The sequence below is a fragment of the Aedes albopictus genome, chromosome 2 (genome assembly GCF_035046485.1).
Source record: "Aedes albopictus strain Foshan chromosome 2, AalbF5, whole genome shotgun sequence".
Lineage (NCBI taxonomy): Eukaryota > Metazoa > Arthropoda > Insecta > Diptera > Culicidae > Aedes > Aedes albopictus.
In genome coordinates, this window is record NC_085137.1 from 298,604,142 (window position 1) to 298,624,474 (window position 20,333).

The window sequence follows — 20,333 nt, forward strand, 5'->3', positions numbered from 1 at the left end:
TTGACTGACAGACTCAACAAGCTGAGATAGCCGAGCGTACTCGGGCGTGCTACTCCCACCCCAAGGATCTGAGTTCGATTCTCGCTCGGAGTTCAATTTTACTATAGGGTATTGGTTCCTTTATTAAGCATGTGGCTCCCATTTTCATCCTACGAAAAACGAAGGATTGAAGCACTGTTTGTTTTGTTTCTTATTATTGTATTTTTTGTTAGAAGTGAGCACCCATGAAAACAAAAAGAATTGGATCCATCGGTGCCGTAATCGCTAGTTTTCGAATAGGATGAATATGGGAGCGTGAGATTACTTATGGCACACATACCCTGTATTACTTTACTATTACATTATAACAAAAATCGCACAAAAATTTCCATCATATATGACTTTTGTTACATTCGATTCGTCATAATTTTACAGGTTTTTTTTCTTAAATTGTGTACATAGCAAAAAATAAATGCAACCCACCCGATGTAACACATTCCGATGTACTAAGTAATCAATGTAATCACGATTCCTATGTACGATTACATCGTTTTGATGTAAAATCTTTTGTTCTTATGTGTACATCGTCCTGTGTAATATTCATGCAACCGACGGATTGATCGGGTTGCAGCAGTTCAGATGTAATATGACACAACAGTTTTTTCTGTGTACATTTGCGCATGCATGTATTTGCTTGGTTTGGGTACTGCAAGTACCCGACCTAACCCCACTTTGTTTGACAGTTCAGCGAGCTGTTTATAAGAAGTTAGAATTTCTCGTGTCCGTCTCTCAGCATACACTGGATACAAGCACTTGAGATTGTGTGAGTCACAGGCTTTTTCCGCCGCACACTGTGCGAGTCGTTAATCCCTGAGGCTACACCATGTCCAATAAGTTCTCATGCGAAATACAAATTTAAAAAATATCATTTCATTTCACATCTGTGATTCATATTTTCAAAATGAATGCATGTATTGAAGGGCCACCTAATACTGATTGAATAAAGCATACGGTTTAGAATAACGTTATTTTCTATTTGATTGTATGAGCCTAGCAGTACTCTTCCGTTTTCTGAAATCCGTTTGCTCCGGCACGCAAGAAAAATGTTCGAAAAGTTTTTCATTCTACGGTAGCTAAAAAAGAGTGTATAAGATTAAATTTTGAGTTTTTATCCCAAGTATTGTACCATTCAGATATAATAAGGCTGAAACAATACAGTTTTAGTGATCATATGGTAAGAAATTCGCAAGTGACTGTGAGCTCAAGCTGGGCTGATGTCCTCGAAAATGGCCGTTATATTAATGATAAATCCAATGATATTATAAAACGTAAATTTTGGACAAAATTCATCACAATAGGGATACAAGCATGTTTTAGAAGTGAGAATGGTGTGAATTAAGAAGGTAGATGCAGCCACAACAAATCGAATTAAAACAGGTAAACTGGCAATACCGAATCTGATATTTTTTCTCTTCTAGTCATAGGGTATGTGTGCCATCAGTAATCCCCGCTCCCATATTCATCCTATTCGAAAACAAGCGATTACGGCACCGATTGATTCCGTTCTTTTTGTTTTCATGGGTGCTCACTTCTAACAAAAAATACAAAAATAAGAAACAAAACAAACAGCGCTGCAATCCTTTGTTTTTCGTAGGATGAAAATGGGAGCCACATGCTTAATAAGGGAACCAATACCTTAGTTACTACTAGTAATGGTGAGGACAGGACAAATCATGCGACTCAAAAGACCACTATCGCTGTTTAATGCATTTTTGAGTTATTCCACGGAAGAAAGAATTGCAAATTTATTTTTTTAATAGCTTCGTGCATAATCAAGTTTGGGAGCCTCTGGTGCCGTGCACCATTTACATCTCTAATCATCCCCTATTTTTGACGTTTTGCAAAATCGAAGGAAAAAGGTAGCAGTCTCAAAGCTACAGTCGGTGCTTAAACTAGTCTTTTCCAAACAAATTACGTTGATTTTTACTGCAAACGCGTTGTTATTGCTTAGAATTCAGTGCATTTCACAAGCAAATCGAACTGCTTTTCGTGACAATCGTAGTGTTCGCGGTGAAAAACGGCATTATTGTTCGATCGACTTCGAGGAAAAACCCACCCCCACCCACTTTTGCCACCCGCTTTGTGAGTGGTCGGAGAGGGTGGTGGTTGGCAGGCGCGCGTAAGAGAGAGAACAACAACAACAACAGCAGCAGCAGCAGCATGGTCATCACAACATAAACAAACGGCGCCCACCTTCCCCGCGTCAACAAAGGAGAAAAAGGTGGCAAACGGGGTGCTCCTTAGCGACGGTGAAAAGCAGAAAAAATATCACTTTTGTTTATGCATGTAGGTTGGGCAGTGAATCCTATTTTGGGCATTTTTCGTTTATAATCAAGTAAATTTTATACCATTTGACTTAAAATTTTGTACACGACTAGCTTTACATACATACATCTCGCCATCTCATCAAAAATTCATATAAAATTGACTGCGTTATAAGCGGAGAGTGTCCAAATGGTCCCACACCCTACGGTTAGAGAATCCGATCGTAGTTTGTGCTTGTTTTTTGGCATCCGAAGCGGTGCTGATGGTTGCGCTTGACCACCAACAAGAGCTAGAATAATTGTCCGTCGCGAATCTATATTCTCGTGTCGTCGTGCGATTTTAAAAAGCGCGAGCCGCTTAAAATAGTGCTCACCAAGTAACGGGGCGAAACACAATGCATCAGCATCATCCAAGGAGGCAGCGGCAAAGTGGTGGATTCCTAGAGCAACGTGATCAGCAGCTACTACGATTTGGCTCATCAAACGGAAGAAGCAACACCTTGAAAAGCAGCGCCTACTGCTGCGACGGCGGTGAATCGCCGTCATTCATTGTCGTCTCTGTGCTGGTGGCAAACTCTGGGATTCGCGTCATAGTTGAGAGGTGCATCAACGACTTGTAATAGTTTCGGCGAGCAGTTGATGTTGTTTTGTTATACAACAGTAATAGTCAATTATCTTGCTGTGAAAGTGACTACACCATGGATAACAGCCGTTAAATTGTTTCGAGTAAACGATTCCAAAAGTAAGTAAAATATAATTATAAACAAAACACTTGAAACTATTTGCGATGGACTTGAAATGTTAGGCGACCTCTCTTGAGCTTTGAAATGATCAAGGCGATAGTATGTGCATTGGAGACTGTTCTGGTGGAATTTTCAAGGAAATTCTTACATGCATCAATGTCTAAATAAAATTTAAAAAAAAATCTGATAAATTTTCGAAGAAGTTCTTGGTAAAACAAACACCAGCAATCGATAAAGCACTACAAAATTGTTTTTGGCGAGGAAGGTGTTCGTGTCGATGGCAAATGGCCTCAATTTCAAATGGAGCTGAATGAACTTTTCGGACTTTGGGATGTACCTTTCATCGTAGTGTGCAACCAAGTAATGAAGCGTCATCATAAAGTTGGAAGGGCCTGAGAGGTCGCTTGAAAGTAAATAACTGCAAGGTTTTCGACGGGAGCCTTTATAACAATGTAACATGTAACAAGAGTGCTTAGCTACCTCCCAAAGTTCTATCTATATTATAACCGTCGAAATCCAATAAGCACCAGTTTTCCGTCAAAAGCGCCAAAGCTAGAAACTATCTTCAAGAGTTAAAACCGCACCAGGTGAATTTCAGCAGATTGCGGACAACGTTGATCTTGACTAAGAATACTGAAAGTTTTGGTTACGCTGATGTGCTGATGTCTCGTTTGATTGAACAGCATTCTAAGCCCGACGAAGATTATGTGATTGTCAGTTTGCTGGTGGGTGCAGATATTTGCAGTATACAAACCGAAGCCGTATCAGTTCTTCCAATCACCTGTCAATTGATCTTGCAACAATCTGAAAAGAATATGATAATTCTAACAGTCCTTAAACAAGTTCAAGATAATAAGCCTCCCTCGAAACATCACAATAAAGTTGCATCGTTCTACAAAAGACGCATAGGCTGTATTAAGCGCATGGAAATCTGATGTTTAATGATCAACTCTTTATTCCGAAGTCATTGTAATCACCTGTTCTGAAGAGTTTACATGCTGGTTATATTGGAATGCAAAGATTGACATCTCTGGCAAGAAGTATTGAGTGTTAGCTATATATGGTTGCTGATGGTGAAGACTATGTCCGGATACGTTCTAACGGTGCAGCAGTATTCAAAACAATCTTTCATCATGGCCAATTCCGTTTATGCCCTGATCTCGTTTTCATGTGGATTATGCTGGGCCAGCTAGTGCGAAGATGTTCCTCGTCGTCGTGGACACGTATTCATTATGGCCAGATATTTTTGTAACTAGTAGCTCAATCACAACAATGACGATAAAGCAGCGGAAGAAATGTGTTTCCCGATTTGAATATCCCGGTTAGGACAACGGTACCCCCAGGCTTGTATGAAGTATTCAGCAAATTTTACCAAGAACACAGAATTGACCAAGTGAAAACTCCGAACGTCTTCTGGATATACTGAAGAGAGCACTTTTGAAGATAGATTGAAAAGACGTTGAAGATGTATTTCAGATTTTCTTTCAAATCTATTGCTGTACGCCAAATTCATCCTTACCGAATAGCAGATAACAAGATGAGATGATACTTGTCCTGAACCGATCATGCACAAACACATAAAATACACTACTGATGGATCAGCGGAGATCACATCACTGGTCGCAATTATGTTCTCACTGACTGCACATGGCCTCGTTATAGGATTACGAATTGTTCGGAGGAAATTCCCGAGCAGAATCCATAGCTTCCAGGAAGATTAGCCAAGTTGTCGCTTAAATGGGTTGGTGTCAGTCCCTGTGCCTGGCCATAGAAAAACAAGCAGGGAAAAGACAACAAAAAACGCCCTCAACGACGAAAAGTAACCTGCGATTCTCGGTATGTGGAAGTGTAGATCTGCTTACTTCATCGGAAGCATCCGCATAATCACCGTTATACTGAAGGCTGCGAAAGCGCTGCAGAAAGTATCAATGGTCTTATCCAGCTGGAACAGATGACACAATATTCCATAGTCACCTTCAGACACTATCACTAGTCCATTTTCGTCAAAAACAACTGTGTGGCTTAGTTTACACATGGTATATACTCACTGACAACAGATTTGTTATCGGGAACGTCAATCACTAGCGTGCACAGGGGGGGGGGGGCAAGGGGGGGCACTTGCCCCCCCTTCTATAAAAAATTATATGCACCATTTTTGCAATTCTTGCACCTTGGATCTTACCTCGCAATGTTGAGAATCACTGAGCCATGGTGCACCATTGACACATACAATTTCTTAGTATCTCATGCACAACCATGATGTTCTCAGAATCATCTATGTTAAACTCACGCACCATCTTCTAACTAATCAGTGATGTATGCACCATATTCGAATAACATGCACCATTTTGGCATTTCGTATTCCAAAACTGTATTCCATGTACGTGAACCATGGTGACTTCGGCACCACATTGAATTCTAAGCACCATTTTTGCAATTCGTGCATCTAGCCATACAAAATAACGAGTATCACTGAATAACAGTGACGACTAATACACACTAATACACACTAACATCATGCACCTTCTCCAAAGCTTTCAATACACCATCATGATGTCCACAGAATGATCTAGGTATCCACGTATTATGATGATCGCATGAAATGTCTTTTTATCAATTAAGTATCTAAAACTTCATACTGATATGCACCATCAAGAAACTTCATGCACCATCACAGCTCTTCAAGCACCATTTCAGCGTTTATCATATCATCTAGGCATCTAAAGCACCGTAATGCCGTGAGCATCACATAAAATACATTTTTTTGTATGCTATGCACCATTTTTGCAATTCGTGCACCTAACCATGTTGATAAGCTTTGAAAAACGGTGACAACTAATGCATCATCTAGCATCATGCACCTTCTTCAAAGCTTTCCAACCACCATTTTGGCATTCACTATATCATCTAGGCATCTTATGCACCATTATGATGTGGTTCACAAGTGAATTTGATGCACCATTTTGACATTTCGCATACAAAATAGCATTCCTTGTTCCTGGTCTATGTTGATTTCTGTGCCGTATTGAGTTTCCTGCACCATTTTTGCAATTCATGCACCTACATATGGAATTTGTTGAGTATAACTGAATCATGGTAAAACTAATGCACCATACAGACATCATGTAGCTCCTTTGCATTCCATGCACCACCATGATGATCACATAAATATCTAAGCACCATCTCACGCGTCATCTAAGCATTTAATTCACATTTGAATTTCATAAGCTCCATTTTGCCATATCGTACACCAAATTGTATTCCATGTACCTGATCCATGTTGACTTCCGCACCACATTGAATTCTATGCATCATTTTTGCAATTCTTGCATTTTGGACCTAATCACCCAATGTTGAGAATCACTGAATCATGGTGGCAACAAATGCACCCCTGATAAATGCCCACCCATGATGTTCTCAGAATCATTTTTAGGCTAAACTCACGCACCATCTTTTAACTAATCAGTGATGTCAGCACCATATTCGAATAACATGCACCATTTTTGCATTTCGTATTCCAAAACTGTAATCTATGTACGTGAACCATGGTGACTTCGGCACCACATTGAATTCCAAGCACCATTTTTGCAATTCGTACACCTAGCCATACACAATGTCGAGTGTCGCTGAATAACGGTGACAACTAATACAGAACCCTAACATCATGTACCTTCTTCAAAGCGTCCACAGAATGATCTAGGTATCCACGCATTATGCTGTTCTCATGCACTATCTTTTAATCAACTAGAAATCAAATGCATCATACTGATATGCACCATCGTTAAATTTCATGCACCATCAAAGCTTTCCGAGCACCATTTCAGCGTTTATTATATCATCTAGGCATCTGGTGCACCATTATGTTGTGAGCATCACATAAAATACTTTTATGTTGTATTCAATGCACCATTTTTGCAACTCGTGCACCTAACCATGCAACATGTTGATAATCTTTGAATAACGGCGACAACTAATGCAGCACACTAGCATCATACGCCTTCTTCAAAGCTTTTCATGCACCATTTTGGCATTTCGCATACAAAATAGTATTCCACGTACCTGGAACATGTTGATTTCTGTGGCACATTGAATTTCCTGCACCTTTGCACGAATTGCATGTGCACATTAATATGAAACATGACGAGTATAACAGAATCATAGCTAATGCACCATTCATACACCATTCATGATGTTCACAGAAACATCCAGACACCATCTCACGCACCATCTTTGAATCAAATATGTGTCTAATTGCGAAATAATGCACCATCGTTAAATTTTATGCATTACTAAAGCTTTCAATGCGTAATCGTGGCGTGTATCTGTAGTAATCCGTGAAGGCATTCCAGGAGAAATCCCTGGAGAAATTTCAGGAGGAATCTTTGAAGGACTTTCTGGAGGAATCCCTGAAGGCATTACTAAAGAAGTGCTTGAAAGAATTCTTGAACGTAGCTCTCAAAAACTGAAAGAGGAGTCTAGAGAAATTCCTGTAGAATTTGCAGGATAAACTACTAAAGGAATTGCTGGAAAAATTATTGAAGGAATTCCCTGGAGGCATTTCTAAAGGATTCCTCAGAGGAATTCGTGAAAGAATTCATGGAGGAATTTGTGGAGAAATATTTTGAAAAACTCCTGGACAAATTTCTGGAAGTGTTCCAGCAGGGGCTCATTAACGAACCCCTGGAGTAAACTCTGGAGGCATTCCTGGAAGAAACCCTGGAGAAATTCCTGGAAGAATTTCTGGAGGATTCTCTGAAGGCATTCCTGAAGGAATCCTTGGGAGAATGCCTAGAGGTTTCCTTGTAAGAATTCCTGGAGGAACTTCTGGAAGAATGTCCGGAGGAATTTCTGCATGAATTCCTGAGGAAATTTCTGGAGGGACATTTGAAGGAGTTTCTAGAATAATTCCTGGAGGAAGCTATGAGAAATTCCTGGAGAAATCCCTGGAGGAATTCCTGAAGAAATCCGTGATGGAATAACAGGATGAAACACTGGAGGGGTAACCGAAGGAATCCATGAAGGAATCCATGAAATAATTCATGGAGGAATTCCAGGATGAATTGCTGGAGGAACTCCTGAAGGATTTTTTTGAAAAAATTCCTGAATGAATTTGTGGAAGAATTACTCGAAATTCAATGACGAATCCTTGCAGAAATAATTGGAAAAATCTCTGGAGGAATTTGTGGAGCAATTTCTGGAGGAATCAGTGGGATCATTCCTGAAGGAATTTTTGGAAGAATCCGCGAAAAAAATCTTGGAGGAATTTCTGAAGGCATGCTTTCAAGAATCATTGGAAGAATTTCTGGAGGATTTTCAGCAGGAATACTTGGAGGAATCCCTGGAGACATTCATAGAGAAAATCCTAGAGAAAGCTTTGGAAAAATTCCTAGAGAAATCCCTACTGTAATCCTAGGAGAAATTCCTAAAGGAATCCGTAAAACAATCCCTAGAGGTTTTTCTGGAGAAATTCCTAAAAAAATGTAGAAATTCCTGGAAGAATTTCTGGAGGATTTCCTGAAGTAATTCTTTGAAAAATTTCTGGAAAAATATTTGCGGCTTCCTGAAGGAATGATTAAAGGAACTCCTCGAGCAAAAGAATTCCTAGAGGGATTTTTGAGGAATATCTAAAAAAAATCATTGATGAATCCCTGGAGGAATTCCTGGAGAAATTCCTGGCGAAATCTATGGGGGAATACCTGATGAAATTTTTCGAAGAATTCCTGGAACAATTCCAGGAGAAGTTTTTAAGTTTTTTTTCTGGAGAAAACCATGGATAAATTCTTGTAGGAATACCTAGAGGAATTCTTGGAGGAATCCATGAAGAATTTTTAAGATGATTTTCTGGAGCAATTGATAGAGAAATTTTTATAGTTGTCCCAGGAGAAACTTCTGGAGAAATCCCTTGAAAAATTACGGAAAAAAATCCTGAAAAAATGTCTGTAGAAATCCCTGGAGAAATTTCTCGAGGAATTCCTGGAAGAGTTCCGGGAGAAATTTCTTCAGGATTTTCTGGAGAAATCCGAGCAGGAATTCATTTAGGAGTCCTTGCAGAAATTCCTGGAGGAATCTCTGTAGAAATTCCCGAAGGTATTCAAGATGGAGTTAACGAAGGAATTTTTGCAGGAATAATGGAGGAATTCCTGGAGGAATTTCCGAAAGAATTTTTTGAGGATTTTTTTGCGAAACATTCCTGGAGAAATTCCTGGATGATTTTCTTAAGGAATCTCTGGGGAAATTCCTGGAGGAATCTAGGTTTGAATTCCGGGAGGTATTTCTGGATAAATTTCTGATGATTTTTTTGGTGGAATGACTAGAGAAATTCCTGGATAAATTCTTTAAAAAATTTCTGGACAAATATTTAAGGCTTCCCGGAGGAATGTCTAGAGGAACTCCTCGAGGATTTTGTGAAGGTTTTTATTTGAGTAATTTCTGAAGAAACTCATGGATGGACTCCTGGATGAATTCCCGACGAAATTCCTGGAGGAATCCATGGAGAAATCCCTAAAGGAATTCCTACAGAAATTCCCAGAAAAGATCCGGGAAAAACCCCTGCTGTAATCCTATAAGGGATTCCTGAAGGAATCTGTGAAGGAATTCAAAGATGAATCCCTGGAGAATTCCTAGACAAAATTCTGGAAGAATTCTTAAAGATTTTTCTGGAGAAATTCCTGAAAAAATGAAGTAAGTCCTGGAAAAAAAATCTGGAGGATTTCCTGAAGGAACTCGTTGAAAAATTTCTGGAACAGTTTTGGGAGAAGTTTTTTTCTGGAGAAATCCGTGGATGGACTCTTGGAGGAATACCTAGAGGAATTCTTGGGAGTATCCATGAAGATTTTTTTAGAGATTTTTCTGGAGCAAAAACTAGAGAAATTTTTATAGTTGTTCCAGGAGATTCCTGGAAAAATTCCAGAAAAAAAATCCTGAAAAAAATTCTGTAGAAATCCCTGGAAAAATTTCACGAGGAATTCCAGGAAGAGTTCCGGGACAAATTTCTTCAGGATTTTCTGGAGAAATCCGAGCAGGAATTCCTTAAGGTATCCTTGCAGAAATTCCTGGAGGAAGCCCTGTAGAAATTCAAGATGGAATTACTGAAGAAATTTTTGAAGGAATGAATGGATGAATTTCTGGAGGAATTCCCGAAAAAATTCTTTGAGGTATTTTTAGCGAAACATATCTGGAGGAATTCCTGGAGAAATTTTTGGATGATTTTCTTCAGGAATCTATGGAGAAATTTCTGGGAGAATCCATGTTTGCATTCCGGGAGGTATTTCTGGATAAATTCCTCCAGATTTTTTCGGAGGAATTCATTTATAAATTCTTAGAGGAGATAACTAGAGAAATTCCTGGATGACGTCTTTAAGGAATTTCTGGACAAATATTTAAAGCTTCCTGGAGAAATGTCCTCGAGTAATTAATAAAGGATTTTTATGAGAAATTTCTGAAGAAACTCATGGATGAATTCCCGAAGAAATTTCGGAGGGATCCATGAAGAAATCTCTGGAGGAATTCCTAGAGAAATTCCCGGAAAAGATCCGGAAAAAAATATTTTAGGATTTTCTGGAGGAATTAATCGAGGAATTTCCGGAAGAATCCCTGGAGACAATATTGGAGGAATTCTGGCGGAAATTCTTAGAGAACTTTCTGTAGGAATTCCGGCAGCAATCCCTGGAGGTATTTCATGAGGATTCCATGGAAGTATCCCTGGAGGAATTCCTCGAAGAGTTCTCGGAGAAATTGATTTAGGATTATGTGGAGGATTCCGTGAAGGATTTCCTGGAAAAATCCCTGGATGAATGCCTTGAGAAATTTTTGGTGGAATCCATGGAGGGAGGAATTTCTGAAGGAATTCCTGAAAAAAATCCTGGAGAAATTCCTGGAGGAATCCATGGAGGTATCCCTGAAGGAATTCTTGGAAGGGTTCCGGGAAACATTCCTTTAACCCTAAAAGGGATACCTTCATGGCCTCAGTTTCGTCACCTCGCTGAGTGTGTTCCATCAAATACGAGCTCTGAAAGGCGCCTGGGGTCCAATGGACCCCATGTATCCCTTTTAGGGTTAAGATTCTCTGGAGGAATTCTGACAGAAATTCCTAGAGGATTTTCTGGAGTAATTCCTGGAGATATTTCTGGCTGAATTTTTGAAAAAATTCATGAATAAATCGTTGAAGGAATGAATCCCTGAAGAAGTCCTTGAGAATTTCCTGTAGAATGTCCTGCAGGAATCCATGAAAGAATTGCTGGAGAAATTTCAGGAGGAATTTCTGGAAGAGTTCCGGGAGAAATTCCTTTAGGATTTTCTGGAGGAATTTGTAGAGCAATTCCTTGAAGAATCCCGGGAGGAAATATTGAAGAAATTCTGGCAGACATTCCTAAAGGATTTTTTCTAGTAGAAATTTCATGACGAATCTCTGGAGGAATTCCTGGGGGTAAGTCTGGAGAAATTCCTGGAGGTAATTCTGAAGAAATTTCTGGAGTATTTATTGGAGGAATAATTTGGGGAAATTCTGGAGAAATATATGAGGCTCCATGGAGAAATTTCTGAAGGAACTCCTCGAGAAATTTCTGAAGGAATTTCTGGAGGAATTTGTGCAGGATATATTTAAGAATTTCTGAAGAATTTTTTTAACGAATCCCTGCAGGAACTCCTTGAGAAACTCCTAGAAAAAGTTCTTGAGGAATTCTTAGAGAAATGCAAGGAGAAATCCCTGTAGTTCTGGTGAAAATTCCCAGAGGATTTTTTAGAGGAATCCCTGGAGGAGTTCCTGGTAGAATTTCTGGCGCTCTTCCTTAAGAAATTTTTGAAAGAATTTTTGCGGAGGATTTTTTGCGGAATTTCTGAAGAAATTCATGAATGAATCCTCGGAGGAATTCCTGAAGAAATGCCTTGAGAATTTCCTGGAGGAATCCATGGGGGAATTTTTCGAGGAATTCTAGGAGGAATTCCTGGAAGAGTTCCGTTTCATTTAGGATTGTCTGGAGGAATGCGAGGATCAATTCTTGGAGGAATCGCTAGATGAAATATTGTAGGAATTCTGACAGTAATTCTCAAAAGAAAATTTCAGGAGGAATCTCTGGAGGAATTATTGGAGTATTTACCAGAGGAATTATTTGAGGAATTTCTGGTGAAATATATAAGGCTTCCTGGAAAATAAATGGAGGAATGCCTGAAGGAACTTCTCGAGGAATTTCTGAAGAAATATCTGGAGGAATTTCTGAAGAAATATCTGGAGGAATTTCTGAAGATATTAATTATTGCATCCCTGTAGGAATTCCTGCAGAAATTTCAGGAAAAAAATCCTGGAGAAATTCCTAGGGGATTCCGTGGAGGATTCCCTGGTGGAATTTCTCGCGGAATCATTCGAGGAACTCCCGGAATTCCTGGAAGAGTTTCGGGTGAAATTACTTTAGGATTTTCTGGTGGAGTCCATGGATGAATTTCAGGGAGAAATCTCTGGAGGCATCTCGGTGGAATTTCTGGAGGAATGTCTGAAGGAACTCGGGCAAATTCTGAGCGAATACCTGGTGGAATTTTTTGAGGAATTTCTGAAGAAATTTATGAATGAATTCCTGCAGGAATTCTTGGATAAATTGCTGGAAAAAATCCTGAAGAAATTCCTGAAGGAATCCGTGGAGGGTTTCCTGGACATCTTCCTTGCGGAATTCCTCGAGGACTTCTTGGAAGGGTTCCGGGAGACATTCTTGGGGAACTCAGGCAGAAATTCCTAGAGGATTTTCTGGAGGAATGCCTGGAGGAACTGCTGGAGGAACTGCTGGAGGAATTTCAGGAGTTCTTCCTCGACAAATTTTTGAAAGAATTCCTGGTGGAATTTCTGGAGGTTTTTTGTGGAATTTCTGAAGAAATCCATGAAGGAATTTCTGATGAAATTGTTTGAGAATTCCCTGAAGGAATCCATGGAAAAATCCTTGAAGAAATTTCTTGAGGAATACCTGGAAGAATTCCGTGAGAAATTCCTTTAGCATGTTATGGAGGCATCCGTGGAGGAAATATTGGGGAAATATTGGGGAAAATCACGCCGAGATCCTGGGATCAAATCCCACTCCCGACAAACTCGCAAAATGTGAGTTCTTCCTTCGGAAGGGAAGTAAAGCGTGGGTCCCGAGATGAACTAGCCCAGGGCTAAAAATCTCGTAAATACAGATAAAAAAAAAATATTGGGGGAATTCTGACAGACAGACATTCAGGAGTTTTCCTAGAAAAATGTCAGGAGGGATCTCTGGAGGAATTTTAGGAGTATTTACTGGAGGAATTCCTGGGGGTTTTATTTGAAGAATTTCTGGAGAAATATACATATGAGGCTTCCTGGAGAAATGTCTGAAAGAACTCCTCGAGGAATTTCTGAAGGAATTCCTGGAGGAATTTCTGGAAGAAGTTTCTGATGAATTTCTGAAGAAATTCAATAATGAATCCCTGGAGAAATTCCTTAAGAATTTTTTGGAAAAAATCCTAAAGAAATTCCTATAGGATTGCTTTGAGGTGTTCCTGGAAGAGTTTTGGAAGAAATTCCTTTAGGATTTTCTGCAAGAATCTGTGGAGGGATCCCTGAAAGAAATTACTGGTTGCATATTGGAGGAATTTCTAAAGAAATGTCTGAAGGAACCCCTCGAGGAATTTCTAAAGGAATATCTGGAGGAATTTCTGAAGAAATTTATTATTGAATCCCTGAAAGAATTCCTGAAAAAAAAATCCTGGAAAAAATCCTGGAGAAACTACTGGAGGAATCTGTGGAGGATTTCCTGTAGAGATTCCTCGCGAAATTTTTGGAAGAGTTCCGGGAGACATTCTTTCAGGATTCTCTGAAAAAATTCTGGCTGAAATTCCTAGAGGATTTTCTGGAGAAATCCCTGGAGGAATTTCATGAGGATTTCTTGGAGGATTTTTTTTTAAGAATTCCTGTAGGAATTTCTGGCGTTATTTTTCGAGAAATTTCTGGAGGAATTTGTTGAGCAATTTAAAAAGGATTTTTTGAAATGATTCATGAATGAATCCCTGAAGAAATTCGTTGAGAATTTCCTGGATAATTTTCTGAAGGAACTCCTGGAGGAATTTCTCAAGGAATTCCAGGAAGATTTTCTTCGGAAATTCCTTTAGGATTTTCTGGGGGACTCCGTGGGGCAACTCCTAGAGGAATCCCTGGAGGAAATATTGGGGGCAGACATTTCTAGTGGATTTTTCCTAGAAGAAATTTCAGGCGGAATTCCTGGAGGTAATTTTGGAAGAATTCCTGGAGTATTTACTGGAGGAATTCCTGGAGGAATTATTTGAGGAATTTCTGGAGAAATATATGAGACCTCCTGGAGGAATTTCTGAAGGAATTATTGGAATATTTTTTGAGGGAATTCCTGGAGGAACTCATGCACGAATCTTTGGAGAAATCCTGGAGGAATCTCTGTAGATTGCAATAAGGATTCCGATCAAAATGTTCTATCTAGGAGTTCTGACATTCTCCTAGCATCATTAATTGTCTAGGATCAAAATTCTTTCACAACGACAATATTTTTTTATCTATTATTGATAATTTTCTAGATATTCTCCATTGTATTTGATACGTTTATAAAATTTTATAAGAGTCGAGATAATGACTTCATGTTTAAGCTTCGTATTGCCTTGAAATCATTACCATCCGAAGCCTTCTCTAGAATCCCAATATGAAGTACTTGGTGATGTTGGCACCACAACATGTTGAAACCCCTACTTGGGAATTCATATTGCGTGTAACACCATCATTCTATTTTGCACCATGATCATACATATATATATTGCACCATTATTATAGTGCCCCCCCTAAGCAAGAACCCTGCGCACGCTAGTGACGTCAATACGCCATTCACATTGGCCAACGGTGCCTTTCGCTACATCTGTGATGCTGCCGTTGTGTTATGTTCTTTACAGTGTGCTGCAAAGTCGTATCATCGGCGAATCCTTGATTTGTTCAGGCCATGTAGCGCAGTGTTACATGTTAGTCACGTGTTGAAGTACCACGTGTTTATTTCTTCCATCGTGCAGGTGCTGTACAGCCATTTCAGTTTCGACTTGATGCGTTCCGGGCACTAAGAAGTGAAATACACATGCTTCACGCAGTCTTCTTCGCATTTCGGTTCTTGTCTTGCTTCTTAGACCCTGATACGCACTTTGTTTCGTTTCTTGCGAGTGAACCGAGTCCCGACATCGCTTCATGTCTTTGGTCTTCTTTCCATTTCAACATCTTTTCTTCGTCTTGATCGCCATTGGTCCTGCATCGGAAATCCATGATCATCTCGTAAAATCAGTCCGGTTATTTCATCAGAAATAGCACCATTAGATAGGAGTCATATACAGTATGGACCGAATTTGTCAGCCCTATTTTAGATCAACTTTTTACCCTCGTTATCATACGATCAAACTTTTACTAATAATGCATTCAAATTTATAATGAAACTACAGCTGAAATTCTGAACGTAGCGGTGACAAAATCGGATCATTAATGTACCTTGAATCCCAATCGTCGAGAGCTTCTGGTTGATGCACATCTGCTCGTTCACATGATCGTCAACACTTGAACTCACCAACATCACCTTTAGATTCTGCTACAATTTCACCTTCCGCAGTCTCGACTGCACTCCACATACCTTCACCGATTAGTATCATCTGCATCGCGAAGGCCCAGGGCGTTCACGCTGAAGAGGGAAGTGTATCTGTTACGACGGAATCCATTGCCATATCAACCACTGAAAGGTTAAAAGTAACCTTTCAGTGGTCGACATGGCAATAGATTCCGTCATAACAGAAACACTTCCTTCTTCAGCTCGACTTCCATATTTTCGCGCCGTGTTGAACTTCCTCCATTCGATTGAATCTAGTCTTTATTTTGTGAAGGATGAAAATGGGTGCGCATATGTCTATTGAGGGAACCGATAAACGCTTAAGCGTAAACTATTCACAAATATGTGACGCAAACTTTTGGATGGCGTGCTGAACTTTAAGAATATAGGTACTTACCTAATATTTAAAGAATGTTCATTAAAGTGCACAAGCTTTGCTAGGTTGCCGAGGTCCAAGCAATATTTCAAGCTAATTACTGACATTTGCCACTTAAAATTTAATAGTAGTTCAGTTAATAATTTCTTTTTTTTTTGTAGGACTAAATACAGCTTAGCATTAATTCGGCAAACTCTCTCTCAAGATATGGATAAGCAGGATCCCTCAAAGCAGGGAAAAGGAAAAAGGCCATTTCTGGGGTTGCTATCGAAGCGATCCTCGCGAGTGGAACCACAGCGATGCACCGAAAGTGAAGACGAGCTTGGCACATCGGACTCGGCGAATAACTCCACCCTCAATCTGGCAACGGGTAGTCAAAAGTCAAGCAGTTCGAATCTTCAGCAGCAGCAGCCGAGCTCCAAAACCGATGTCGCTGCGATTAGTAGCAATCCCACTGCTGCCGGCAGCACCATCGCCACCCAGCATCAACAGCCGCGTCAAGACTCTTCCAATCAAAGTGATACCAATTCGTATCATCTGCTCTCAACGACGTCCTCCACGACTACGACGAATTCATCCGGTGATCCGTCGTCGAAAGCAACCACCACGTCATCGTCGTCGCGAAAGACACCACACAACAATTTCATCGCGAGGTGAGTCGCGTTAATTTGATTGCTTTGCAATGAATGACGATTTTCAATCGAACATTTTCGGATTTGGTTTGTAAACAATTGGCTAAAATTAGATAGACTATGTTAGAGTATAGATAGGCATAGAGTTCCTTTGTATCTGCCACACGATATACGAATGCAAAAGGTATCACTATGGCAGAAACAATAACGGTGGGGGTGCTCATAGAACATAGAAGCTGATTAGCTGGCTTGATTTCATGTACTGGATTTCTTGAATCTTTTACTTTTGCATTCATATAGGGGAACTTACGTATTTTCGGCAGTTTTGTTCTCTTCATCATGGTTTTTTTTATAACTGTTGGTCTCAGAGTTGGCCTCAAATCCTTTCCAACCAAGCTGAGTTATATGCCCAAATTTCAGGCAATTCGATCCACACAAGAAGAGAATAAACCTGCCGATAATATCCTTCGTCACACTATAACCATTTTTTTTCACAAAAGGACGTATGAAAAAAACATACCTAATCCTCTTTTTTTTAAATTTTAACTCTAAACAGGCTTGTCAGATTGATATGATTTCGAAGATGTGTCTAGATGTTTGAAGGATTTTTATTATAATAAAATAGACTGGGAATTATATTTATCGCGGATTATTGTTAGATAAATGTCGTATACATTTTTTTAAGCCTTACTCTTCAATTGTTTATTATTTTTCTGTAGAAAGCTGACTTCCAGCCTCAAAATATCTCAAGTAACTTAGGTCAGTCAAATGCATCTAACTGTTTCTACTGAAATTTTTATTTTTCATCGATTTTATAAACAAGTAAAAAAACAATTTATAAAGTTTGTGAGCATGAGCATGATTGCTCTATTATTGCCAGGAAATCTGCATTTACACAAAGAACCAACAGATGATTCTTGAGACCAACCTTCTCCTCATTGTGTAAATGCTGGTAAATATTACTATTCAATAAGCAATACCAGTACCGGTAAATATTCGGGGCTTTGTCTTGGTAAACAAATTGCTACATTTTACACTCGCGAAAATTTTAATTCGTACCAACATACGCGTCATTTTCAAGGAATAATGTCTTCTCCTTCTTTATGGCTCTACGTCCCCATTTGGACTTGGCCAGCCTCGCTTCAACTTAGTGTTCTTTGAGCACTTCCACAGTATTAATTGAAGGGCTTTCTTTGCCTGCTATTGCATGAATTTGTATACCGTAAAATGGGGTGTTAAGGGATTCGACTTCACATACTACTTTGAGAAATTGCCAAACCGTATAAAATTGATTTGCAATTTTCAAATTCGCTTAAAATGTGTGTTGGAAATAAAGGTTTACGATAAGGATTACCACTCATGAAAATAGGATTTTAAGTGGACACTAGACATCAAAAATTGAACAGCATTGCTTTGTCTCAATTTCGCTACCATTGAAACATTCTTTTGTAAGGTCAGAAATATTAATAGGAAAAATAATAATGATTTCAAACGAAACTAGGGCAAAATATTTGACCTTACTACCAACAACCAATTCGAAACTGAAAATTCGCCCATGACTTCAGTTTCATCAAATTTCAACGACCCCAATCCCCCAGTGCGTAATTTTTGAATGGCCTTAAGAGGCAACGCTTTTCTAGATTTTCGCTGTCAGTCATGTTTACATTGTTCAACATTTCACATACATCAAGTGAGTTCTATAAAATTACAGTTCATCAGTTCTCTTATTTTTAGGATTATGATGAAATCTTACAGTTCCTGTTAGATTCTAAATCCGCAAACCCTAAAACCCAAGAGATATGACGATACCCAGAATTCAGCCACCAGCAGGACAGCCGCTGGGTTATTCGTGAAATCGTTTGATCCAGTCGAGCAGAATTTGGCGTTAGGACTTGTTTGGAGGTCCACTTGCAAAATGTTTCAAATGTATGCATGAGTAGAATTTGATGGGAAGAACAAGAATGGGTAGCTGCTAAACTGGAAGATGTAATAGAGTTGGAGATGGAATAAGCTGATCTGTGAACTAAAGCAAAAAGTGTTTTTCATTTCGCTTTTACCTTTGTTAGATCCCTCAGCAGTGATGCCTCTTTAAATACACTCACACTTTTCCGCATAAGTTCCTTAAGGATGGTTTGCTAAGACTACATGAAACACAAATAGTTAATAGGGGCAATTCCGATGAACATCTGAAAGCACCTAGATGGGATATCTTTTTTACAACTCCGTTGGAATACTTTTACAACTCCGTTGGAATACTATCACAAGTAATCTTCTACGAATATTCAATACAATATTGAAACGCTGGAAGAACTAACTTGAATCTTGGATTGGATATAAACGGCTACTCCCATAACACCGGAGACGGAGATTTTTTTTCAAACGAATGTGTTCAAACCCGAGCAGAAGAGTATAACAACAGCATAACAAAATGCGTTATTTTGGCAAAATAACTGCATAATTGAATTAATAATTTTCATGTTATTAACATAACATATTGAGTTATAAACTTGTCTGTCATAAGCGGCAAAATAACAAGTCACATAACAAAAATTTGTTCCTGAAAAATCAATTTAATAACATGTTGTGTTAGTGTCAATAACAACTTAATAACAGTGAATTTGGGAAATATTTTTATAACAAATTTTGATATTAAAGAGTTATTGATAACATTCCGAAAGCAAAATTAGGGTAAAAACTAACTTTTTTTACTCATTTTTGGGTAATGATTTTAAGTGTGTTATTCTATTTTTAGAAAATAATAGGTCACATAAAAAAAAATTCGATTTCATTATAAAACTTACAAACATGGACGGGATTTGAACCTCCAAATCCTACTATCGTAAATTTTCAGTCGCCTTTACCAATGAGGCTATCACAGCACTTGCAGTGAGGGACGATAGAAGCTTTACTGGTTCTACGTATTGCCAGTTTCCCCATTCCCCCATTTCATGTTTGCCAGTCGCACGCAGGACAAAAATAGACAGAGATTTGAATGCAAGATCAAACAATGAATCTCTCTCTCTTACCAACAGCGCTATCGCGGTGCGCAGACATGCGCACTGAAACACTAATAACAGTGGTGGCATGGCCCGTCGTCGGCTATTTCCAAGGAGTAAAGAGAACGATGAAAAAGTTCTAGGTAGTCGACTATTTATGATTGAGCTTCGTCATGGGGTGTATTTTGGCGGCGACAAAGATTCTTTCCGGACGGAGATGATTTTTATTTTATTTTTTGTTTTGTTCGCGTTGTGAGAACGGCGATTATACACGTACCTACGTGAGCGAAGGTAAAAGGTAGTTATATCATATGCCGATATGATTACTTCTGCAGATGCTGTTTAGTTTTATTCTGTTTAGGATTATTTTTAGTAATGAAAAAAGATATTTATGACATAATGTCAAACAATATATGATCGAATAATAATAGATCGAAAGGAAAAAGTTATAATAGACAAATGCAATCACCAATTGAGCAAAATTGTCTGTATAGTTGACATTTTTATTGATTAGAATTATTTAGTAGGTACCATATATGCTATCTCCACTCTCACTAACATTCATTACTTCGTAATACATAGTCTGTTCGGTACTTTTTGACGTTATAATTAGAGGTTAGAATAGCAGTACTGTTAAAATGACATATAAATTCAACTAAGTTTACTCAATTTTGAGATAAAAAA

At 38.9% G+C, this 20,333-nt stretch overlaps 1 protein-coding gene across 7 annotated transcripts in view; it reads left to right on the forward strand.

Moving 5' to 3' along the window:
* Positions 1-1,866: 1,866 nt before the first annotated feature.
* The window catches only part of LOC109430632 (inositol polyphosphate 5-phosphatase E), a 49,280-nt gene continuing 30,813 nt past the window's right edge, over positions 1,867-20,333 (forward strand). Inside the window, exons 1-3 of one of the 7 annotated variants that reach the window (XM_062852131.1) lie at positions 1,867-2,325; positions 2,418-3,045; positions 16,183-16,674. In XM_062852131.1, coding sequence (XP_062708115.1) covers positions 16,229-16,674 — 446 coding nt within the window. In that variant the 5' untranslated portion in view covers positions 1,867-2,325; positions 2,418-3,045; positions 16,183-16,228. Of the gene's footprint in view, positions 3,046-16,182; positions 16,675-20,333 lie in introns of all 7 variants that reach the window. The other 6 variants (XM_062852132.1, XM_062852134.1, XM_062852135.1 and 3 more) reach the window with 6 other exon arrangements.